We start from the raw sequence: 26,534 nt of genomic DNA, 5'->3' as shown, positions 1-26,534 counted from the left end.
CAGAATTGTTGGTGTACAAAGATATAACTGACATTAGCATTAGACAAATACGTGCAATAGAATAGGAAGGCAAAATCTGATTATTCACAAATGCCCATCTGCACCGAAAGGATTTTAACCCTAGCTCCATCTATATATACCCAAATGGACAAGTCAGAGCTTTGGGTGAAAAAAGATGTTCTGGAAAACCTTCTGTTTTGTTTTGCTTATAAAGAAATTGAAGCCCAGAAAGCATAAGGGATCTGCCAAGGTCTCCCAGCCAGAAAACAGCAGAGCTGAGACTTGAACCATCTGCATTTTTCCAGTGCCAGGTCCTAGAGAACTTTTCCCACTATGTCTGCTCTACTGTGACATGAGCAAGTCACTTAGCCTCTTGAATCCTCAATTACTTTGCCTACAACAAGAGAGGATCAGTGGGTGTATCAGTTAGCTTTTACTCTGTAAGAGACTGTCCAAAACAGCATGTTTTGACAGTTTCCTGATTCTGTAGAGTGTCTTGGTGGCTGTTCAGGTCAAAACTGGCTTGGCAGATTTCTACTGGACTTTCTCATGCTTCTGTGATCAGCTAGTGGGTCTAGGATGATCTAGTAGAGCTTCACTGATAGTTCTTGTGGTTGGTAGACCATTGATTGGCTGGAGATTGACTGCTCATCAAGTGGGGCGCCTTCATTTTCCTCCATAAGGCATTTCATCCTCCATCAGTCTTGTACACCTGGTGCTCTCAGGGTTCCAAGCATAAAAAGAGAGGAACTCCACTGAGCATACTCTTTGGAAATCCTTGCGATGCCAAGTTTTCTATTCTCTCCTTGGCTAAAGCGACTCACATGATGCGGTTCCCAATAATTCCTGCCTCCTGATATTCATGTCTTTGTGTAATCTCCTTCCCCTGTATGAGGCATAGACCTCAGGACTTGCTGCTAACGAATAGAATTTGGTACAACTGATGGGATATCACTTCTAAGATTAGGTTATAAAAGACTGTGGCACTCTCTTTGAGTCTTTCTGTGTGCTTGCGCCAGTAAAGCAAGCTGCCATGTGTGAACTGCCCCATTGAGAGGTCCACGTGACAAGGAACTGAGAGAACTCTCTAGCCAATAACCAGTGAGGAACTGAGACCCTCAGCCCAACAGTTCCATTCTGCCAACAAACAGTGAGTGAGTGAACTTGGAAGCAGACCCAACCCCAGTTGAACTTCTTAGGTGACAATGCAACCATGCCCCACACCTTCATTGCGTTCTTGTGAGAAACTTGGAAGCAGAGGACCTACCCAAGTTATGCCTGGGTTCCTGACCCATAGGAACGGAGTTGTTTTAACTTAGTAGTGACTTGTTATATAGCAATAGATAACTAATACCCATAGTTAAGTTCAGAGTCAGTGGGGGAATATCCAAGGGTGTGGTTGTAGGAAGAGTAATTATACAAATTATTCACACATATTTGCAAACAATTTACTATAGGTGGACTTTTTCCAGCCTTTGGGAGTCTGAGATGGAATAATTTTCACTACTTCAACAATTATTTATTCTCTGTGCTTAGAACTGGGAACGAGATGGTGAACAAGACAGAGGCCATGTTCTTGCCTCAAGGAGCTTACAGTTTGTGGCAGGGGAGGGGAAGAATGAGGAAAGATATTAGTTCAATAATTCCTTCTTTCATTATTTGTTTAAAGTTACATGAAGGGAGAATGTATATAAGAGTCTAGGTTGGTCAGAGAAAGCTTCTTTGAGGAAGTGGCACATAAACTGAAGAGGCAGGCAGGACAGGAAGAGAAGGAAAGAGGAAAATTCCAGACAGAAGGGTAGCATTCTTAAAGGGGAAGTGGAGAGGTGGTCAGCACCAATGGGACAAGTACCTGTATATGATCAAAGCGTATATTATCATGTAATAATGATGTTGTGGGTTATGGTTTTAGGGATAAATGCAAAAATATTTATGGATGAAATTATTTGATGTCTGGGATTTGCTTCAAAATAATCCAGTGGCAAGGTGGGGGTATGAGTGGGTGGAGCTATAAAGGAAACAAGAAGGAGTTAATCATTATTGAAACCAGGTAATGGGATCAAGAAGGTTAATTATACTAGCATCTCTACTTTTGTATGTATTTTCCGTACTAATACTTTAAAAACTTGCATCATGACAGCACATCTTGAAGTCTGTAAGTATATATGCTTAGAGGTCAAAGGACATTTATTTCCTCCAGCTCCACTGCAGACAGTAGAGGTTAATAGTATCTTTAGGGCAAGGGGATGGAATGAGTTTTATGTTATAGAAAATGTAGAGGCTTCTCAGCTTCAGATCATGTGGCTAACATAAAATAGGGAATTTGGGTAATTTACCTTGCCTCCTGGTTAAAGTGCTATATTGCATTATTTCTCACGCTCATTTTTCACTAGCTGAGATGGTATGGTTTCATATATAGTAGAATCTTCTACCATGTTTCACCCTAGAGTAGAAGGGCAGGGGAAGGATTCTGTTTAAATATCAGCAAAATGCTGTAAAGATTCTGTTATAAGGCCTTACATAATATGGGTGGTATTAGAGTGCTTATGGGTTGGGGAAGGAGAGATATAGGGTAGAAGAGATGGGAATCCCCCTTTGTTCAAAAAATTCTGGGTTGGCTTACTACAGCAATAATGGATTATGGATTTATTTGATGAAGTTTTCCTTTTTTTTGAAGATTTTATTTATTTATTTGACAGAGAGAGACACAGCGAGAGAGGGAACACAAGCAGGGGGAGTGGGAGAGGGAGAAGCAGGCTTCCCGCTGATCAGGGAGCCCAATGCAGGCCTCGATCCCAGGACCCTGGGATCATGACCCGAGCCGAAGGCAGATGCTTAACTGACTGAGCCACCCAGGCGCCCCAAGTTTTCCTTTTACTCATGTTATTCTGAGGTGGGTCAGACTGTGAAATTAATAGCCAGAATAGATAGATTTTATGAGTCAGGGATGTATTTCATTAGGATTTTTTTCAGGAGAGGGGCGCCTGGGGCTGAAGCTGAAGAGATGATGCTTCATATTTATAGCTGTTTCAATGTTATTAGGTTTGGGGGGAACCGTATTTTGTGATTTTGATTCTCACCTTTCTTGAAAATTCCATTCCCACTAAATTGAGTCTCTCCCTAACCCCTAATAAATGAAGACTTCACTCAAGTCAGATATATGCAAATTACATTTCCCTTCTCAAGCGAAGGTTAAATAAAAGGAAAATTATGAAAGATTGCTTATGGCAGCAAGGATTTTCTGTGCTTGAAGATGAATTTTGTTGTTTCAAAACCATGACGAGTCTCCTTGTCAATGCAAAGCAGGAAAGGAATAAAGTAACAGAGAAAGTGGACCTGGGCATAAACATGTTCCCACACAGCATTTGTACTGAAAGGCTTTGTTGTTGTTCCCCGAACCTTGGCAATTACAGGCATTTTCCTTTGCTCTGAAAAACGGCTGGCAAATAACTGAGAGTAGGTCCCCTCCTTTTCTGTGTTCAAGGCTAGGTCTGGCCTTGCTGCAGGGAAATGCTAATTCCCAACCATGCTCCCTGGGAGCAAATGGTTTGTTTTCTCTTCACTGAATCCAGCCCGGGGTGGGTTCTCAGCAGCTGAGCCTGGCATGGAAAATCTATTTGGAGCAACTCGTCCCCAGGAGGGAAGAAGGCAAGCTGATGGTGCGGAGGAGCCTCGGCCACCATCCGGCCCAGTCACACCCGCTGGCCAGGGCAGGCATTAACACACAAAGGCACACACGAGTCCATGGCAGACAGGAGTCCTGTTTGTGTGCCCACACCCACAGGTACCACACACACCCAACTCTGCCCATATATGCACTGGGCACACACACTCGACATACCGGTCACAGGTCCCACGACGACACACATACCATACACATATACACAATACATATGTCACCACATACCGTGCGCATATCCACAAAACGTATGTAACCACATCCACCCGCACACTGTGCACACGCATACACAACTGCACAGACTACACAGACCACATATACTCATACACAAACATACACACCACCCACACTCCGCATTGGTCGTATACATCCATGCTACATTCTCCTGTATACACACACCTCATCACACACCAGGTAACGGTCACATGCACCATGCACACTACACACATTCCACATACACCACGTACACACTTAACACCTCCAACCACACACACATATCCACCGCACATACTCAACATAATCAGACACACCCACATACCACATACACACCAAACTACACACCCATGCAACACATTCCACACACCAGTCTTGTGCACCGCAAATGCATCTCTCTCTCTGAGAGACACACACACACACACACACACACAGCCACCCCTCCCCCGCCAGGCTACTTCCCCGCTCGGTGGGGCTGCAGCCCCCATGGAGGGGAAGGTGGGGCTGCAGCCCCCATGGAGACTGGGGCTGGGGAGGGAGGGCGCCCTCAGGGCCAGCGGGCAACGGTTCCCGCGGGCGCGGAGGCCCAGGGCGGGAGGCTTGGGCCCCCGGCGCGGGGCGGAGGGGCCGCGCCGGGAGCGGGAGGCATGGCCTGGGGGAGTGCGCGCGGGCGTGAACGCGCGCGCGCCTCCGAGGGGCCGCTGTGCCTACTCTGGGAGGCGTGTACGAGGGAAATGTGAGCGGCGTGTGCGGAGAGGCTGTGTGTATGAGAAGACCTCGCTCGCAGACGCGCCGGGACCAGCCCACCGAGCGGCTCGGGGGGGGCGTGTCCTCGGTGTGCACAGCCCTCGGTGGAGTTCTCGAGACGACCCAGCTCGGCGGGAAGTGTGTGTGGGAAGTGCGCGTGTAAGCGGCTGTGCCTGTGAACACCAAGCCGCCGAGGCGCTTGTATGTTCACAATGGCCGTCTGTCGGTCGGCGTCGGTCTCGGAGGAATGACTGTGTGTGTCAGGGACTTGCTGTGACGGAGGGGACGCCGACAGCGTGTGCGAAGAGGCCGGGCTCGCTGACCGACGCTTGGCGCCTGCCGGGGCCGGTCGGCGCGCGCGCACGCGCGTGCGCGTGGGGACGCGGCGCGCGCCGCGGCGGAGGGAGGCAGGCGGCGGCAGGCCCGGCCCCCGGTCGCAGCGCTCGGGGCGGCTCCTCTGCGAGCCTGGGACGCCGCGCTCCCGCCGCCACCGCCACCAGCAGCACCGCCGCCGCCACGCGCGCTGGCGTGACTCCCGGCCCGCGGCCTCCCACGCCTGCTGCCGGCTCGGCTTCCTGCCCGCCCAGACGCCGCTTCTCCCGGCCTCCCGGCCTCGGCTCCGCGGAGGGAGCGGAAATGAGTGCGGCGTCGGCGTCGGCGCCCGAGCGGGGTTGGAAGAGCGAGAAAGTGGACGAGGCTCAGGCCCTGGCGCGGAGTTGCGCTGCCCGCAGACCCGACTTCCAGCCGTGCGACGGGCTCTCCATCTGTGCCACGCACAGCCACGGCAAGTGCTTCAAGCTGCACTGGTGCTGTCACCTAGGATGGTGTCACTGTAAGTCGAGCCGCGTCTCCCCGCCTTCCGCCACCGTCCCGGGGCGCTCGCGAGGCTGTCCGGGGTCGCGGCTGGGACTCTGCGGCCCCGGGGGCTCGGGGCTCGGCCGGGGTTGCTCTTTTGATGGTTGGGGCCACCGTGGGCTCCGGGCGGGCGCTGACCTGGCGCCGGACGCCTCTGCTGGCGCTGCCTTGGCAACGAGATGAAATCCCATGGGGAGCCTATAGCTTTAGCCACTTCTACAGAAGGGGATCTCCCCGTCCCAGGAAAGCTGGAATCTATTTTTGTTTCTTTTTCTTTTTTTATTTGAACTGACCAGGCAGTGTGCTGAGAAATGGTAGAGCGCCGTCAGAGTTGACAGCCAGAGGGGAAGCCTTTTTTCAGGGCTGGTGGTTAAACGTGCTCTCCTTTCTTTCTCACTTTTGTCTTTTCCAGGCTGCTCTTTAGAAGAAAGAGCCCTTGGTAATCGAATTGTGGCCCATTTATTGTATCCAAATTGAGAAAGCGCTAAAGTGTAAGGGACAGCTTAGTAATACTACTAAGAAGTTAGTATTAACAGTTTGGAAGGATGAACTCTTTCAATACCCAGTTGTAGCATATAGAGCCAATATAGGAGACTGTTTTAAAATTACAAAATAAAATGAATGAAAGTGAGCTTTAATGATATTAAACCAATTTATAAAAGCCAGAACTAAATGGGCTAGGCCTTTTCTCTATGTTTATCTTGCCTGTGTTTTTTTAAAATGGATTAAACTTAAGTAGCCATTTAATCAGAATTCCACAATTTGATTAGTTCATGGTATTAGGTCTGCTATATCCAATAAATCATTTTTTAAAGAAATATGTTATAAACTTAGTTTCCACATACCCTTATAATGGAGGTTTTTGGCATGTTTATTCAGGACACAAATTCTCAAAGTGATCTTAAGTTAAAATTGTTTTTTCCTTGTTGGTTAGAAAAAAATGGCTCCCAACAAGAGATGCAGTACACTGACAAGTCCTTGTTTACGTTAATTGAACATAGTGAGATATTTTTAAATTGAGTTTATGACTTAAAGGATAGAGAATTCCTACATTTTCTTTACATTGAACAATATTGATTTTTGTGTGTGTGTTCTGTGTCCTGATGGTTCAGTTTCTTCATGTATTTCATTATTCCTATTGCTCTCAGATCCGTTCCCCATTATAAAGCATCATTTCAGTGGGGGACAGGGTACAAAGTTGGAAGTAGCAACTGTAGGAAACCCGTGATGCTGAAGTGCACAAGTACGGTGAATCTGGTGAGAGTCCATTTCCTAGGGAAATATAGAGTCCTAGTATAGAATACGAGGAACATTAAAGATGGTCAGTTCAGTGCCTGTCTTATTTAAGCAGCCTCTCCACTAAGTACAACATCCCTGATGGGAACCTTGCATTCTTCTCAGGAAGCTTCTTAAGACATCTTTGATTCTTAAAATACTCTCATATGGAGCTGAAATCAGTTACTTTCTAACTTCTTTCCATGGGTCTTATTTCTACCTTACGAAATCATATAGAACAGTCTCATCCTTTTTCAGAACATGGCTTTTTCAGCTCTTCAGATAAGCATATGAATATTCCACAGACATAGACTATCTTCTCTCTGTATGCCCAGACATTGTCACAGTGTCTGGCCTGAACTAGATTTGAAATTCATGTTCATTGAGTGACTCAATGAAAGTAGCCATCATTTTCCTCTCAAGGCATTGTTTTGTCCTATTTATAAATCTCTGTTCCCTCCTGCCTCTCCTTTTGTGGAGTGGTGTCCAGGGTCCTGAGCATCCTGGTTGTTCTGTTCTGAACATGTGCCAATATGGTTATGATCCTTTGAAGACTGTGACCCTCCCTTAGAAGGATACACAACATCCCATTTGTGGTCGGATCAGTCCAGCATCGAGCAGGACTGCTGCCTCCCATGTTTGAGATACTGCTGCTTCTGCATCTAGCATCACATTAGCTTTTCTGAAATCCTCATCATACTGAGCTTACTGCTGTCAGATTGAAGTGAGACTGCTGTCAATTAAAGTCATTAAGCCCCTTGTTTGTTTGTTTTACGTATGTGTCAATTAAGTCATGGGACTTGCTCATCTCACAGTTCTATATGTATTTTTTTTTTTTTGGACACTGATTGATACCTTAGATACTTTTCCCTATTAAATTTCATCTTAATTAGAATTAGCCCATTTATCTGGCTTATCACTGTTTTTTCAGATCCCAGCTCTTTCTTTTTTTTTTTTTTTTAAGATTTTATTTATTTATTTGAGAGAGAGAGAATGAGAGAGAGGGGGGAGGGTCAGAGGGAGAAACAGACTCCCTGCCGAGCAGGGAGCCCGATGCGGGACTCGATCCAGGGACTCCAGGATCATGACGTGAGCCGAAGGCAGTCGCTTAACCAACTGAGCCACCCAGGCGCCCCCACCTCTTTCTTAATACATATTTGTGCCACCTAGTCTCATGTCAACCATATATTGGATGAAGGCAGTAGTATAGTAGCCTTTTGCATCTTCATTCAAATTATTGATGACATTTTTGACTAGGAGAGGGACACAGAGAGGCATCCTGAACCTTGTGGGTAGAACAGACCTTCAAATTGATGGCACTTCATTAAGAAACACTCCTTGTTATGATCATTCAAATAATTAGCTGGCACTTAGTTGTACTGTTATCCACCTTATATTTACCTTAACCATATGGTGTAATGAGAGCCTGGTCATATACATGGTTGAAATCCTACCTTGTTGAAATCTGATACTATTTTTATTGCTTATTTTTGGTATAAGTCTATCTATAAAGACATTCTTTAAAAAAAAAAAAGGAAATTAGATTAGTCTGGTTACTTAAGTTGGTTCCACAAATGCTTACCATTTTTGTTTCAAAGGGATTAGAAGCTGTTTTTTAAATAAATAATCTGAATTTAGGAAAGGATTGATGCCGAGCATACTGGACTGTTTTGTTGTCAATTTTGTTCTTTTCTCTTTTATTCTTTATTTTTAAAACAAATCAGATCTACATTTATTTGCTTGTTTCCGGTCTTTGGCAACCCTCCAGGTCTCCATGCTTCCTCCACTAGCGGTGATTCAGTGATCACATTCACGAGGAGCTTCATTTCATTTAGAGCAGCAAGGTGCTCTGTTACAGTCTTCTCACCTATACTGGGAATCAATTCTTTCTACCCTTTTTTAGTCCAAATACCGTTTTTCTTGGGGAAAAAAAAAAAAAGCAGAGTTCACACATTTGAGAAGTTCTGCTTTCTTTTTGGCACTCATGAACATTACAACATCAGTCCTAAGCAAAATTCTTTTAATTCTGTTGAACGTGTATTGAGCACCTTCTCTTTGTGAGACATTATTATGGAAACTAGGGATACAAATATTAATACAGCTGGGTAATGCCCTCTAAGCAGAGTATAAGGACATGATTCATGCTGTATTTAGTTTTGTATTCCTTTAAAATCACAATGATATGGGTGAAAAAACGATCAGCTTGTTCACCAAATGAGAAAATGCTGAAATGAGAGGACCACTTTGAAACTTGAGAGAGGAATTTCAGAACAAATGAAGAAAGTTCAGCTATATATGATTTATGTTAAAGTTGTGAAATTCATAACCTTATGAAATAGAAGAGGTTGATAATATATACATGTTTATAAAAGATATATAAAACATGTATACATAGATGTGGTACTTGTATTATTAAAGGAAATAGTTTATTTGGATAATGGCAGATTTTGAGGACTATTTCTGGGAGGAAAACTATGAAATGTTCTGTAGGTGTCGCTGTCAAAGAGAGATTATTGGGTTAAATAAACTGTGGCCCTGAATATGTAACTTTTTTTTCCCCCATAAGGAGTGATATTGGATGGAATTAATGAGTGAAGGATTCCAAGAGGAATTTTGAGAGAAAAAAAAGACATGACTTGTCTAAGGAAGAGGGACTGGAAAAAATAAATCATATGCAGATATTATAAAGTAGATTTTGTGGCTAGAGCAAGTAGAATATTTAGAAGGCATAATATATTAGACTGTTGAGATGTAAGGGGGGGATGAACAGGAAAGGTGAGAAGTCTGAAGTTTCAGTTGATAGAGACCTTAACATTATAGTAATAATATGGGCAGTAGAGGAATGAAACTAGCAAGGGAGATTATTTGGGTATTAGTGTAAAAGATAGATAGAAACTCATACAATAATATCCATAAATGGAAATTGGAATAGATTAGATTTAGAGAGGGAGGAAGAGGAAAGTTATAAAGGATAACTTCTAGACTTCTGCCTAATGCTCCTTGGATGGATGGTGGTGCCATTCATTCACTAACAACACAAAATACTAGAGATGAACTAGGGTTTGACTGAACATGGATTGTGAATCCAGTTTTGAATAATGAATCCCGGGAGACCATGAATTCAGTTTTGGATCTATTGAGTTTAAGCTGCCTTGTCATCACATGGTAATGTCAGTAGGCAGTTGGGTATAGGGATCTAGAACTTAGAGGAGAGGTCTGCACTAAAGATAATATGGAAGTCATTTACTTATTTTTAGATTGTAGTTGTGGCCAAGGGAGAGACTATAGTATGAGAAATGAAAATCCTTAGGCTTTCCCTTTAAAACACTAATATTTAGAGTGTTGGGTATAGGAGGATGAACTCACAGTAGAGTCTAAGAAGAAATGCGAGAGAAGAAAAATGTGGAAGGTGGTTTTTTTTTTTTTTTTTTTTTTGCAGATTTTATTGCAGAAGCCAAGGGAAATGAGTGTCTTAAGAAAGATTATGAAGATTAGGGGCACCTGGCTGGTTCAGTTGGTGGAGCGTGTGGCTGTTAATCTCAGATTTCAACAAGGTATATGACCAGTTCGAGGCCCATGTTGGGTGTAGAGATTATTTAAAAATAAAATCTTTAAGAAAAGAAAGAGTATGAAGATTAAATCGGTTTTTAGCAGGTTATTTCTTAGATATTGGCAAAATATACAAATAGTGATTTTCTTTATTACTGCAGAAGAGGGTGAAAGGTTTAATCCTGCAACAGTAACTTCAGGAATATATTTAATTGCAGTATTTAGTCACAGTTATTTCAATTCTTCAAAGTAGAAAGAGAAGAATAGAATGACAGGAGCTGGGGCGCCTGGGTGGCTCAGTTGGTTAAGTGTCTGCCTTTGGCTCAGGTCATGATCTCAGGGTCCTGGGACTGAGCCCCGCATAGAGCCCCTCATTGAGCTCCGCATCCGGCTCCCTGCTCAGCGGGGAGCCTGCTCCTCCCTCTCCCTCTGCTGCTCCCCCTGCTTGTGTCTCTTGCTCTTTCTCTGTCAAATTTTATAAATAAATAAAATCTTTAAAAAAAAGAATGACAGGAGCTGAGAATTAGGACACAAAAATTATAGTTAATATTTTTTGAGTGATTACTTCGTGCCAGAGTAAGCTTATTAAGCTAAGCACTAAATAGACAATTATGTCATTATGTCCATTCTACGGTTGAGGAAAAAGGCTTAGGGGAAAGTTAAGTAACTGTCCCGTGGGCACATAGCTAGTAAAAGTAGAAACTGCATTTGGATCCAGGTCTGTCTGATTCCTAGGACCTAGACTCTTAACCACCATAGGTTCTACAGAACGATTTAAAATTAATATGTACATCAGCCGTTTTTTGGCTCCATTAAAGCCAGTGATGGGGAAGGTTGTTAAGAAATGGGTGGAAAATTGTTAACAGTTGCAAAAGTGAATACAGAAGAATGAGAACTATAAAGAGGTCATAGGATGTGATGGGGAATGAAATCTAAGTTAAGAATTAAGGAAGAAAAAGTGATTAGAAGGTGACAGGGGTGGGTGGGGAGTGTACGTGGTATGATGTTGGTGCCATCAGCAGAACTCAGAGTTGGCTTAATAAAATCACATAATAGATGAGTTCAGTTTTCTGCAGAAGACATCTTAAAAGATGTCTGTCTTTTTCAGATTGAAAGCTGGAAGAGTGGGACTTGATGTAGTCTAATAGATGATATTAACATATCTAAAGAAAGATTGTCACAGCAGAAGGTGGATGGGCAGCTTGGAAATACTGAAAAATGGAAATTGGAGAGGCAGAATTTGGAAGTGTTTTTTCAGGATGTTCAGAGAAGGTGATAACACTGCCCAGAGCTTAAATATCTGGTCTGTATGATTGGACTATCATACAAATATTTGGCAATAATTTGGTTTCCTATTTACAGATTTCCTTTAAGGGAGAGAAGGAGCTGATTAGAGAATTTAACTCTCAGGACCTTTGGGTAAATACACTTCTCATTAGTTAGTATATTAGCATTGTGGTTTTTGTGTTATTCTATTTGTTCTGTTTTCCTACTTCTGTACAACTAAGGGGAAACTCACAGAGTCAAGTTCTGACTTCCCCAGGGTAATGCCAGCTGTTTTTCCTAAGCGGCATCTCAATCATATCAGTAACAGTTGCTACAGAAAATATACTTAAGAAGTTTGACAGTGGGGGCGCCTGGGTGGCTCAGTCATTAAGCGTCTGCCTTTGGCTCAGGTCATGATCCCAGGGTCCTGGGATCGAGCCCCGCATCGGGCTCCCTGCTCAGCGGGAATCCTGCTTCTCCCTCTCACACTTCCCCTGCTTGTTTTCCCTCTCGATGTGTCTCTCTCTGTCAAATAAACAAAATCTTAAAAAAAAAAGTTTGACAGTGAAAACTAGCAAAAACAAAAAAAAAAAACAAAACAAAAACAAAAAAAACCACGGAGTGGTCATTTGACTAGATGAAGGAGTCAGCAGGTTTTTTCCTAAGAATGAGGGTTCTTACCACGACTAGTGGTTGAAGGAAGAGGATATAGATGTTAAGAGGACAAGTGCGACATTAAGTTCGGAGTGAGATTCCTCAAAGCTTTTTAGAGATAGAGAAAAGTGATAGGATTTTTCCACCCACATGGTGCTTCAATCATGGACACACATCAACTTCAGCAGTAACAACGACTGTGCTTATATGTAGGCATATCTTTTTGCATGTAATCTTTATATATGTAGGCATCATCTTTATGCATGGTCAGCTCATTTAAACCTCACAACAGCCCTGTGGGGTAGGTATTGTTATCCTACTTTTTTAGATTAGGAAACTTTTCAATGGTCACATATAGTCACTTTGGCTGCATACGGTAAATGTACATCAGAATCTCTCAAACCAGCTGGCAACCAGGGCTTTGGGTGAACTTGGTTCCACTCAAGGTACAGTGAGGATGAGTTTCAGCTGTTTTACGTTCTTTCTGGAAAAAGCAAGAATTAAGTAAATGAAGTAAAATGAGGATGGTTTCTGATCTTATTTTTTTATTTTTTATTTTTTTAAAGATTTTATTCATTTTAAAAAAAGATCTTATTTATTTGAGAGAGTGTGAGAGAGAGAGAGCACGAGTTGGATGAAGAGCAGAGGGAGAAGCTGACTCCCCATTGAGCAGGGAGCCTAATGCAGGGCTTAATCCTGGGACTCTGAGATCATGACCTGAGCTAAAGGCAGACACTTAACTGACTGAGCCACCCAGGCACCCCTGGTTTCTGATTTTCAAAGAAGGGCAATTGTATGAAATATGAGCATTTTCAGAGTTGTTGTAAGCACTGTAAAACGGTGCTTTTAAAACTAATAATGGGGATGCCTGGGGGCTCAGTTGATTAAGTGCCTTCTGCTCAGGTCATGATCTCAGGGTCCTGGGATCGAGCCCTGCATCGGGCTTCCTGCTCAGCAGAGAGCCTGCTTCTTCCTCTCCCTCTGCTGCTCCCCCTGCTTGTGCTCTCCCTCTCTCAGATAAATAAATAAAAATCTTTAAAAAAATAAAATAAAAACTAACAATGTATTGGTATAATATGAAGCTTCAGTCATCTCATATCCTCAGCTGATCCCTAACTGGGGCAAGCCCCCCACCCCTTTTTGTTGTTGTTGTTAGATTTGCATGCATACCATTAATTATTGCTGGCTTCCACGCCTGTTGAACTTAGGGACTTGAACTAGATAGCTTTTGAGGATGTTTCTAGGATAATTTCCTACATTCCAAAACCTTCATTTTATTTAGGTTTGTTTTCTCATACTGTAGAATTTCATTAATTACAAGAAAGAACATTTTTAGAAAAATTAAGTGTTGTTAATTCCAGACCATAATAGGAATACGTGTTTAACAATCGAAAGTTATCTGGTAGAAGATTTGCTTTCTTGAAAAACAAGGAATGGTTTATACACAGAACAAGGAAGGCAGAATGTAATCCTAGAAAGGGCAAGGGCCATGGAGTCAGACATTGGTTTGAATCATGGTTCCTCCATTTATCAGCAGTATAACTTTGGGCAGGTTACTCAACCACTCTCAGCCTTAAGGTTCCCTCTGTAAAACAGGAATAAAAGTCCTATTTCACAGGGTTGTTGTGAGGATTAAATGACACAAGCAAAGTACTTACTGAAGGTATTCAGTAAAGGGTGGCATCAGGCCCTCCTCAAAAAAACCGATGAACAAAAATTGGAAATACCAGATAGTATAATCACCCTGAGGGCAGGCTCTGGTGTTGGACTAAGTGTTTGGATCCTGGCTCTGCCCACTTAACTAGTGATGTGGTTTGGGAGAAGTTAACCTCTTTCAGTTTCCTCACTTTTAATATGGGGATAATAATAGTACCAGTCTCATAGTGTAATGATCATCAGTCCCCAATTAGCAACTTCCCCCTTCCACAAATGTCCTCGTTTAACCTGAAATTCACTTTGTGACCGTACTCACTTGTTCAGTTAAACACTCAAACCAACAAAGATAGTAAAAATATACATTTTGAATATTGCATTTAGAAATTACTGAGTTTTTTATTACCCTCATTGTTGGAAGGCCTGTTTTGTAATAGTTATTCTGTGGTGACTATCTACTCTTTGTCCTGAGGTCTTACAATGTGCTCCAACTCCCAAGCCCCTTCTGTGTCTCGTTTTCCACCATTGTTAAGCAATGGATACTTCTGGTTAATCAGATATGCCAATTAATAGAGAGCTTTCATATACAGCAAATATGGCTCAACAGGTTTCAAAAGATCAGAATATTATAAGAGTTACATTGTATTGAAATGAAATGGAATATATTTAACCTGAATGATTTAGAAGCCTTGTCAGGATGCTGAGGTTGATACTTGGCCATCATTTGGAATGCTGATTTTATATGGAAAAATGGCAACATTACTACTTGATAAAGTAGTCCTGGCTGCTAGAATGCTGGACAAAGTCAACTTAATTGTAGTCTTTGCAAATTACCTTCTCAAGTTCACAGAATTTTTGTTTTGTGTTTCTCTTGTTATCATTGGTTCTTCAATTTTCTGATATTTAACAGTATTCTGTAAGTACACTGCCAAAAACGTGCAATATCTGGAGTACCAACAATGTATAATAAATCCCTCTAGCTGTGTCTGCACAATGCCCTAGAACAGTCTCTTCAGGACAAATCCTTTAACTTGCCTAGTGCTTATCTGTCCATTTAAAGCTAAACATTTTGGTGTTATAAAGATGTATATTTCTTCCTCTGTATCTCATTTTAATGGACTTCAGTGAAATAAAAACACTAAGAGTGTAATAATTTGGTATTCTGTTTAGACTCATTTGCTTTATCTTTTTCTGTCTACATGCATACATGCATGTGTACATACTTTTTCCTAAACTATTTAAAAGTTGCAAATATCATGATATTTCACCTAAATATTTCAGCATGCCTCTCTTAAGAATGAGGACATTTTCCTCTATAATTACAATACTAATCACACCTAAGATAATTAACACTAACTCAGCAATGCCATCTGATATACAGTTTCCTTAATTGTCAAAAAATGACTTTTAGGAGGTGCCTGGGTGGCTCAGTCGGTTACGCATCTGCCTTCTGCTTAGGTCATGATCCCAGAGTCCTGGGATCCCTGCTCAGCAGGGAGCCTGTTTCTCCCTCTCCCTCTGCTGCTCTCCCTGCTTGTGCTCTCACTCTGGCTCTCTCAAATAAATAAATAAATAAAATCTTTTTAAAAAATGACTTCTATAGCTGACTTTTAAAAAAATTCAGGGTCCAGTCAAGATTTATAGATCACATTTCATTATTATAATACTTTAGTCTCCTTTAATCATTCTAGAATAATCACACTTTTGGGGGATGACATTGAAACTTTTGAAAAGTCCAAGTCTGTAGAATGTCTCATATTTTAAATTTGCTTAATTGTTTAATCATGATTAGATTTAGGTTAACATTTTTGTTGAGTTTATTACATAGGTGGTATTGTATCCTCCTTATAGTATCACATGAGGAGACATAGAATGTCAAGTTGTTCCACTACTGCTGATGCTAAGGTGATAATCACAGGTCCGTTACAAAGATACCACTTCCTGGGGCGCCCGGGTGGCTCAGTTGGTTAAGCGACTGTCTTCCGCTCGGGTCATGATCCTGGAGTCCTGGGATCGAGTCCTCCTGGGATTGAGTCCTGCATCGGGCTCCCTGCTCAGCGGGGAGTCTGCTTCTCCTTCTGACCCTCCTCGCTCTCATGCTCTCTGTCTCTCATTTTCTCTCTCAAATAAATAAATAAAATCTTTAAAAAAAAAAGACACCATTTCCCCTTTGTTGCTTTTCTTTTTTAAACAATCTTTATTCCTTTGTTTTTAATACAGTATTTGTGGGATGACTACTTTGACACTGAATGTATATCCTCTTCTCTAACAGACTTTAACCTAGTGATTTCAGTATTGACTGAAGAGTCTTAAGTGGATCACTTATTATATTGGTGGTTCCAAAATGGTGATTTTCTAATTCTGCCATTCTTTCTACCATTTGAAGGCATTGTTTTATAAAGAAGAGGTTTTTCTTTTCTACCTACACCCTTTTTTTAAGTATTACTATAGATAACTTGGTTCTTTTTTATTCATTATATTATAATTAAGTACCATAACTTTTTTGATGCTCAAACTCTCTTAAATTTGGCCAATGAGAGCCCCTTCAAGCTGGCTTCTGTGTCCTTTTGACATGCCCCTATCATTTTTTGAGTACTTTCCTATTTTCTGGAACAAATTGTTCCAGGCTTACCTTGTATTTTCTCTGCCTCAGACCAAAAATCTGTTGTTTTTCTAAGGATCCCATGTTCCTTTTAGTGATGAATGGCATGGAAACTATTATCTGGGCTTTTGATGTGCTTATTTCTACTGGGGTGGTACTATATTTAGGCCCTTTCAGTGAACAGATTTAGGAAGTGTGTGTGTGTGTGTGTGAGAGAGAGTGTGTGTGTTTCCATCCTTCACTTTCCCCATTCCGTGTTTGTACCTCGCTTCTCTGTGGGTAAAAACCCTGGTTTCCAATACATCATAATATTTATTCATTTCCTCTATCCTCAGCTACACACAAGATAGTTTAGGGATTATTACATTAGTACCAATACCAACAACAACAAACTGATGAATAAAGTTTAAGATTCTTTACATGTTTTGGTCTTTAGGCTATATCCCAGGAAGGATGTATAGTCAGAGCACTGTCTTGAGAAGTTTCTTGAACAAATTTTCTGTGTGGCAACCAAGTTCATTTTTTTTTTATTCTAAGCAGTTTTGTGTTCACTTTTTAAATCTTTTTTAAATTAAACTTTTTGGGCGCCTGGGTGGCTCAGTCGGTTAAGCATCTGCCTTCGGCTCAGGTCACGATCCCAGGGTCCTGGGATCAAGTCCCGTATTGGGCTCCTTTCTCAGCAGGGAGCCTGCTTCTCCCTCTGCCTGCTGCTCCCCCTGCTTGTGCACCCCCTCTCTCACACACACAAATAAATAAATAAAATCATTTAAAAAAATTAAACTTTTTATTTTGAAATAATTTGTAGATTTATATGCATTTGTGAGAAATAATACAGAAATCTCATGTATCCTTTATCCAGTTTTCCAGTAGTAGCATCTTGCAAAACTGTAGTACAGTATCAGTTGGATACAGCCAAAATAAATAACATTTCCATCATGGCAAGTTACCTCATGTTACCCTTTTATAGCCACACTTATTTTCCCTACTGGCCTACCCCTTCATTAATTTCTGGCAATCACTAATCTGTTCTCCACTTCTATAATCTTACAATTTCCAGAAGGTTTTATAAATGGAATCATATAGTATGTAACCTTTTGGGATTGGCTTTTCTTCACTCAGCATGATCTCTGGAGATTCATCCACGCTGTTGAGTGTATCAGTAGTTTGTTCCTTTGTATTGTTGAGTGGTATTCCATGGCATATATGTACCATAGTTTAAGCATTCACACATGGAAGGGCATCTGGTGTGGCAACTTTTTAGTTATTACAAATAAACCTGCCATAAACGTCTGTGTACAATTTTCTGTTTGAACAAAAGTCTTCATCTCTCTGGGATAAATGCTGAGGGGTGCAGTTGCTGGGTTGTATGTTAGTTGCCTGTTTAGTTTTTTAAGAGGCTGCTCACCTGTTTCCCATAGAGATTGTACCATTTTATATTCCCACCAACAATGTATGAGTGATCCAGTTCTTGACAGCATTTGGTGGTGGTGCTCTTTTTATTGCAGTCATTCTGATAGATGTGTACTGATAACTCATTTTGATTTTAATCTGCATTTACCTATTAACATTCATGTGCTTATTTGCCTTTTGCATATCGTCTTTGGTGAAATGCATTTTATCCATTTTTTTTTAGGACTTTAGTTTCTTAGAGCATTTTTAGGCTTACAACAAAATTGAGATGGCGGTACAGAGATTTCTCATATATTTTGCCACCACACATGCACATGTTTTCCACAGTGGATGCACCAATATACATTCCACCAGCGATACACACGGGTTCCTTTTTCTCCACGTCCTTGTCAACACTTACTGTCTTCTTGATTCTAACCATTCTAATGGGTCATATCTCAATGTGGTTTTGATTTGCATTTCCCAGATGATTAGTGATGTTGAGCATCTTTCCATGTGTCTGATGTTTGTATGTCTTCTTTGGAAAAAGGTTCTCTGAAATTTTTAATCAGATAATGATTTTTATCATTATTTGGTGTTGAGTTGTATGCGTTCTTTGTATGTTTTGGATATTAACCCCTTATTGGATATATCATTTGCAAATATTTTCTCCCGTTCGGTAGGTTGCCTTGTCATTTTGTTGATGATTTCTTTTACTGTGCAGAAGCTTTTTATTTTAATGTAGTCCCAATAGTTTATTTTTGCTTTTGTTTTCGTTGCCATAGGAGTCCTATTTAGAAAATGTTGCTATGGCCAGTGTTAAAGAAATTACTGCCTAGGTTCTCTTCTAGGAGTTTTATAGTTTGAGGTCTCACTATTAGGTCTTTAATCCACTTTGAGTTTATTTTTGTATTTGATACAAGAAAGTGGTCCAGTTTCATTCTTTTGCATATAGCTATATGGCTTTCCCAGCACCATTTGTTGAAGAGACTGTCTTTTCTCCATTGTGTATTCTTGCCTACATTGTCATGGATTAATTGACCATTTGAGTCACACACATTTGAATGTGAATTTACTGCTGGGCTCTGTATTCTGTTCACTGATCTATGTGTTTAACAGTACGATACTGTTTTGAGTACTACAGCTATTTTGTAGTATATCTTGAAATCTAGGATTGTGATACTTCCAGCTTTATTCCTTCTTTTTCTTTTTCTTTTTTTTTTTTAAGATTTTATTTATTTGACAGAGAGAGCACAAGCAGAGGGGAGGGAGAAGCAGGCTCCCCGCTGAGCAAGGAGCCCGATGTGGGACTCAATCCCAGGACCCTGAGATCACAACCTGGGCCGAAGGCAGCCGCTTAACCGACTGAGCCACCCAGGCATCCCTATTCTTCTTTTTCAAGATTGCTTTGGCTCTTTGTGGTCTTTTGTGGTTCCATACAAATTTTAAGATTATTTGTTCTAGTTCTATGAAAAATGCTATTGATATTTTGATAGAGATTGCTTTGAATCTATAGATTGTCTTGGGTAGTATGGACATTTTAACAATACTCTTCTAATCTCTGAGCATGGGATGTCTTTTCATTTATTTGCATCATCTTCAGTTTCATAGTTTTCACAGTATAGGTCTTTCACCTCCTTGGTTAAGCTTATTTTGATATTTTATTCTTTTTATTCTTTTTGGTGCAACTGTGAATGGATTTGTTTTCTTAATTTCCTCTTTCTGCTACTTCATTATTAATATATAGAAATGCAATGGGTTTCTGGGTATTAATTCTGTATCTTGCAACTTTACTGAATTTATTACTTCCAGTAGTGTTTTTTTTTTTTCAAGATTTTATTTATTTATTTGAGACAGAGAGAATGAGAGAGACAGAGAGCACATGAGAGGGGGGAGGGTCAGAGGGAGAAGCAGGCTCCCCGCCGAGCAGGGAGCCCGATGTGGGACTCGATCCAGGGACTCCAGGATCATGACCTGAGCCGAAGGCAGTCACTTAACCAACTGAGCCACCCAGGCGCCCTCCAGTAGTGTTTTGAGGAGTCTTTAGGGTTTTATGTATAGTATCATGTCACTGCAGATAGTGACAGTTTAACTTCCAACTTTCTTTAAAAAAAAAAAAAAAAGATTTTATTTACTTATTTGACAGAGAGAGACAGCGAGAGAGGGAACACAAGCAGGAGGAGGGTCAGAGGGAGAAGCAGGCTTCCCGCTGAGCAGGGAGCATGACACGGGGCTTGATCCCAGGACCCTGGGATCACGACCTGAGCCAAAGGCAGATGCTTAACGACTGAGCCACCCAGGTGCCCCAACTTCCAACTTTCTAATATGAATGCCTTTTATTTTATTTTTTCTTGTCTGATTGCCATAGCTAGGACTTCCAGTACTACGCTGAGTGAAAGTGGTGAGAGTGAACATCCTTGTCTTGTTCCTGATCTTAGAGGAAAAGCTCTGTTTTTCACCATCAAGTATGTTAGCTTTTGTTTTTTCATATATGACCTTTATGTTGAGGCATGTTTCTTTAAACCCATTTTGCTGAGAGTTTTTATCATGAGTGGGTGTTGAATTCTGTCAGATGCTTTTTCTGCATCTACTGAGATCATACAATTTTTATTCTTTGTTTTGTTAATGTGGCATATCACATTAATTGATTTGTGAATATTAAACCATCCTTGCATCCCTGGATTATATCTCACTTGATTTTAGTGAATGATCCTTTTAATGTATTGTTGAAAGCAGTTTGCAAATATTTTGTTGAGGATTTTTGCATCTGTGTTCATCAGTGATATTGGCCTGTAGTTTTCTTTTTTTGTGTGTGGTGTCTTTGGTTTTGGTATCAGTGTAATACTGACCTCATAGAATTTGGAAACCTTCATAGTATTTGGAAGCCTTTCTTTTTCTTCTACTTTTTGGAATATTTTGAGGAGAATAGGTATTAACTCTTCTTTCTTTATTTTTTTTAAAGATTTTATTTAGTTATTTGACAGAGAGATAGCACAAGTAGGCAGAGAGGCAGGCAGAGGGAGAGGGAGAAGCAGACTCTCCACTGAGGAGGGAGCCCGACGTGGGGCTCGATCCCAGGATCCTGGGATCATGACCTGAGCCGAAGGCAGCCGCTTAACTGAGCCACCCAGGCGCCCTGGTATTAACTCTTCTTTAAATGTTTGGTAGAATTCACCTGTGAATCCATCTAGTCCTGCACTTTTATTTTTTGGTAGTTTTTTGATTACCAATTCAATTTCATTTCGAGTAGTTGGTCTGTTCAGATTTTCTGTTTCTCCCTGATTCAGTTTTGGATGATTGTATGTTTCTAGGAATTTAATTATTTCTTCTAAGTTGTCTAATTTGGTGGCATATGATTTTTTGTAGTACTCTCTTGTAATTCTTTGTATTTCTGTGGTGTCTGTTTTTACTTCCCTTTTGTTTTTGATTTCATCTATTTGGGTTCTTTCTCTTTTTTCTTGATGAGTCTGGCTAATGGTTTATTGATTTTGTTTATCTTTTCAAAGAACCAGCTCTTGGTTTAATGGATCTTTTCTATTGTTTGTTTGTTTGTTTAGTTTCTGTGTCATTTATTCCTTCTCTGACATTTGAATTTTTTACCTTATATGTAAGGAACTATTTTTTCCTGGCTGCTTTTAAGATTTTTTCTTTGTCTTTAGTTTTCAGAAATTTGAATGTGTTGTGTCCTGGCCTAGATTTTTTGGGGTTTATCCTGTTTGTGGTTTGCTCAGGTACTTGAACCTATATGATATGTCTCTAGCTAAATCTGGGAGGTTTTCAGTCATTATTTCTTAAAATCATTTTTTAGCTCTGCTTTTTTTTTTTCTCTTCGGGGACTTCAGTAACACAAACATTAGATTTTGTTGTTGTTATGGTCTCATGGCTTTGACAGCTCTGTCCATTTTTTTTTTTAAGTTTATTTTCTCTTTTCTTTCAGTTGGGTAATTTCTTTTTTTATTATTACTATTTCAGTCGCTTAACCAACTGAGCCACCCAGGCGCCCCAATTATTACTATTTTTTTTAAATTTTATTATGTTAGTCACCATACAATACATCATTGGTTTTTGATGTGGTGATCCATGATCCATTGTTTTCGTATAACACCCAGTGCTCCATGCAGTACGTGCCCTCCTTAATACCCATCACCGGGCTAACCAATCCCACCTCCCTCCTCCCTTCTAAACCCTGTTTGTTTCTCAGAGTCCATATTCTCTCATGGTTCATCTCCCCCTCCAATTCCACCCCCCCCATTTTTCCCTTCCTTCTAATGTCCTCCATGCTATTCCTTATGTTCCACAAATAAGTGAAACTATATGATAATTGACTTTCTCTGCTTGACTTATTTCACTTAGCATAATCTCCTCTAGTCCCATCCATGTTGATGTAAAAGTTGGGTATTCATCTCTTCTGATGGCTGAGTAATGTTCCATTGTATATATGGACCACATCTTCTTTATCCATTCATCTGTTGAAGGGCATCTCGGCTCTTTCCACAGTTTGGCTATTGTGGACATTGCTGCTATGAACATTGGGGTGCATATGGCCCTTCTATCACTACATCTGTGTCTTTGGGGTAAATATCAATTGGGTAATTTCTATTGTTCTGTCTTCCTGTCCATTGAAACTTTCCTTTTTCATTCTTCTGTTGAGTTCATCCACTGAGTTTTCTGTTTTAGTTACTGTATTTTTCAGTTCTCCTATTTGTTTGGTTCTAATTTTTCTATTTGCTGAGATAATTTCCTTTTTGAGACTTTATTTGCCTTTGTTTCCAGCAGGTTTATAATTGTTCACTGAAGTATTTTTTGAAATAATGTCTTCTTTAAATTTATTGTCAGATAATTCTAACATCTCTGCCATCTCAGTGCTGGCATCTGTTGATTGCCACTTTTAATTCAGTTTGAGTTTTCCCTGGTTTCTTGGTACAGCAAGTGATTTTCAGTTGAAACCTGGACTTTTTTGTGTTATGTTGTAGGACTCTTGATCTTAAACACTCAGTTTTTACCAGATTTTTTTTGACACCACTCTAGCAAGGGAAGGGGGCACTGCCTCATTACTGCCAGGAAGAGATACAAGTCCAGGTACTACCCTCAGCCTTCACTGACACCTAATGGAGGGGAGTTTTCCTTATTAGTGCTGGGTGGGAGTGGGTTCTAGCTCTCCAAGAGGCTTCCACTGACACCACAGTAGGGATGACCTCATTACCTGACTTTCCACTAGGTCTCTGACACCACTTGGCTAGAGTGTTGAGACACCTTATTAGGGCTTTTCAAGATTAGAAGTCCAGGTTCTTTCTCTCCCCCTGGTCTTTGCTTTCATGGATTGGGTGGAGTACACAGTTTTTTCTCTGATGTTTGGTTGGAGTAGAGTGATTATTGTCTAAAAGTTTTCTGTCATGCTAGGTTGTTCCTTGTCCTTTGGCCAGAGAGAGCAGACATTTGTTGGGACATCTTTTGTCCAGTTCTGTTGGCTTCTTTGGTTGACATTTTCTCCAAGCCTGGCACATATCCACGCAAAAAAACTGGGAACTCACCACCATGTTGTTGCTTGGGCTCTGAGGTCACCAGGTGGTCAGCCTTTTCTTCCCTCTTAGGAGTCATCTTCTCTTTGTTTTATATATAATGTCAAGGGTTTTTAGTTGTACTTAGTAAGGAAGAATAGGAAAAATATGTCTACTTCATCTTCCTGGAAGTATTTGTCTCTATCATCTTGATTTGATTTTAGTTTTTGGATAGGTACTGAAAAATCAAAACGGTATAAAGGAATACTGACAAAAATCTCATTTGTATTTCTGTACCTTCCACCCCCTTCCAATTCACCTCCTCCAGATACTCATTTTTATTAATTTTCTATTTTGTGTTTCTTTCTGCAGAAGTAAGTGTATTATATGTGTGCATACACACATTTGTGTATTTATGTACACATACACATTCTTATTTCACCTTCTTTCTTAAACCAGAGTTAATCATACTCTATTACTGCATCATGCTTTCTTATTTTACTATTTTATTTCTAAAAACCCATTTCATAACCATTCATGGAGATCCTTCTTATTTCTTTATGCCTGCATAGTGCTCTGTTGTGTCTATATGTGCCATCGGTTTTTAACCAGTTTGTTATTGCTGGGCATTTTGGGGTTTTTTTTCTCCTATTTTGTTACAAATAATGTTGTAGTGGATAAAAGGCACATATACTGTATTTTTGTAGTGGTGTATCTTTAGAGTAAAGTCCTAGAAGTGGGGTTGCTGGATCAAAGAATACATATTTTTTTGTTAGATACTGCCAAATTTTGCTCCATATGGATTGTACCATTTGTCTTCCTACTAGCAGCATGTAAGAATTCCTATTTTCTCATAGTCTGGTAGAGTGTTTTGTCAAGCTTTTGAGTTTTGGCTGGTATGATTGGTTAGAAATGGTATTTCTTTTTTTTTTTTAAGATTTTATTTATTTGACAGTGAGAGAGGGAACACAGCAGAGGAAGTGGGAGAGGGAGAAGCAGACCTCCTATCGAGCAGGGAGCCCGGGCTCGATCCCAGGACCCTGGGACCATGATCTGAGCCCTTTTAAAGGCAGATGCTCAACGACTGAGCCACCCAGGCGCCCCTAGAAATGGTATTTCATTATAGCTAAAATTTTCATTTCTCATGTTATGAGTGACATTGGACATATTTATGTTTGTTTTTACCCCCATTTTTCAAAGATATTTTCACTGAGTAGAGACTTCTAGTGTATTGAATATATCATTCCACTTTTTTTCTGTGTTCACTGTTACTGTGGAGAAGTCAGTGGTAAATTTGTCACTTCTTTGAAGGTTATCTTTTTTCTCTCTGCTTTTAATTTAGCCTCTGTCTTTGATGTTCTACATTTCATTGTGTGTCTATATGCATTATTCTTTTTCTTTATCCTATTTGGGTTTCATTTAGCTTCTTCAGTCTGTGGATTGATGTTTTTCACTCTTCAGATTTTATGATTTCCCTATTCTCACTATTTCCTTCTTTTGGAACTCTAATTAGATGAATTTTATATTTTCACTTTATTTATCTGTGTCTTTTAAACTTGGTTTCATATCATGAATCCCTTTGTCACTCTATCTTGCATTCTCAGTAATTTCTTTAGATATGTCTTCTGGTTTACTAGCTTTTCAATTGGGTTTAAGCTGTTATTAAATTAATCCATTGAGTTTTTACTTTACTTACTGTATTATTTTACAGATGTTCTATTTGGCACTTTATCAAATAGTCATTTTGAAAAAGACTTGCTCATTTTAATAATTACCTTGTTTTTACTCATCTTTTCAATTCCTTTTATTTCTGTAAATGTAACAGGTATACTTATTTTATATTCTATTTCTGATTGTTCCAGAAGTTTTGTAGATCTGATTCTACTGGATGTCCAAAGAGTCTTGTTCATTTGTATATCTTGTGATTTTTTTTTTTACCTGTGAGCACCTATTTCTTGGAATGTTACCCGTGGGAATTCCTCCAGACAGGATTTGCTTTTGTTTCTGTTTGATGTCCTATGGACATATTAGTACAGGATTGCTTTAAAGTAAACAAATAGCTTGACATATTTGGACCACCTAGGAAACATGAGGTTTGGTTAAAACCTGTCAAAGGACAGCTTTTGCTCATGAGTTAGCATTTTTCTTCCTTCTCTCCTCATATGGTCTAAGTTTCAGATTTGTAAAACTCCTGTAGGAGTATGTTTATTTCTAATTTAGTGTTATAACACTGATATCAACTTTATGGGGAGTTTCTTCTTAGACTATTTATGGTAAGCCTTAAGCTTTGTCTCTTGAACAAAGCTCCCACAAGGTCAGAGAAACCAAAGCTCAGGTTCACCTATTCTTGCACATATCCTCAAAGTAAATTCCATGTTCATTTATACACTCATTTCTCTGAGTTTCTATCTTTATTTAGATTTTGGCCTGATAATTCCATACTTTTTTTCAGTTCATCAATGTAGTGGGAATATTAAAATTTTTTCTAGCATTTAAAAATTGTGTTTGGCAGGAGGATTAGCCTGGCTGCCTAGTAAACCATACAATCAGAAACAAATCTATTTTTAAAATTCCTACCGTATGGTATGTCTTTTTAAAAATTGCTTCAAAGCTTTTTTGGAACAACGTGGAATATAAATACATGCACATGTGAATTCAGTATAATAAGAGGCAGTAAGTATAATAATTATCTTGTTAACCAGATATTAGACTATAGGCAAACTCTACTATAACAAGGTACTGTTACTTGGTTCCTTTTTGTTGAGCATTAAGTGCCTCCATTCAGATCATGGAGAAATTATCATAGACTTACTATGGTTAACTTTTGAGTCAAATTACAACTTCTGTAAAATTATTTTGATTTGGGTAAGGTGATAGTCATTTGATTGCTTACAGCTTTGGACTGGCAGATCATTTAAGAATTACTTTTTAAAGCCACAATGAAATACCACTTCGCACCCACTCTAAGGCAGTAATAACAAGAGCAGATGATAACAAGTATTGGCAAGGATGTAGAGAAATTGAACCCTCATGCATTACTGATAAAGTGTAAAGTGGTATAACCATTTTGGAAAACAGCTTGGCAGTTACTCAATATGTTAAAAATAGAGTTATCACATGACTTAACAATTTCACTCCTAGATATATGCCCAAA

At 40.1% G+C, this 26,534-nt stretch overlaps 1 protein-coding gene across 1 annotated transcript in view; it reads left to right on the top strand.

Annotated features, from left to right (window-relative positions):
- Positions 1 to 5,164: 5,164 nt before the first annotated feature.
- Positions 5,165 to 26,534, top strand: part of CUNH3orf70 (chromosome unknown C3orf70 homolog) — an 87,213-nt gene continuing 65,843 nt past the window's right edge. Inside the window, exon 1 of the mRNA XM_034999748.1 lies at positions 5,165 to 5,471. Coding sequence (XP_034855639.1) covers positions 5,276 to 5,471 — 196 coding nt within the window. The 5' untranslated portion in view covers positions 5,165 to 5,275. The remainder of the gene's footprint in view (positions 5,472 to 26,534) is intronic.

The sequence above is a fragment of the Mirounga leonina genome, unplaced genomic scaffold, assembly GCF_011800145.1.
Source record: "Mirounga leonina isolate KUSES-001 unplaced genomic scaffold, KU_Mleo_1.0 Mir_115, whole genome shotgun sequence".
Lineage (NCBI taxonomy): Eukaryota > Metazoa > Chordata > Mammalia > Carnivora > Phocidae > Mirounga > Mirounga leonina.
The sequence above is the reverse complement of the archived record's forward strand: the minus strand, read 5'-3'. Positions and strand labels throughout refer to the sequence as shown.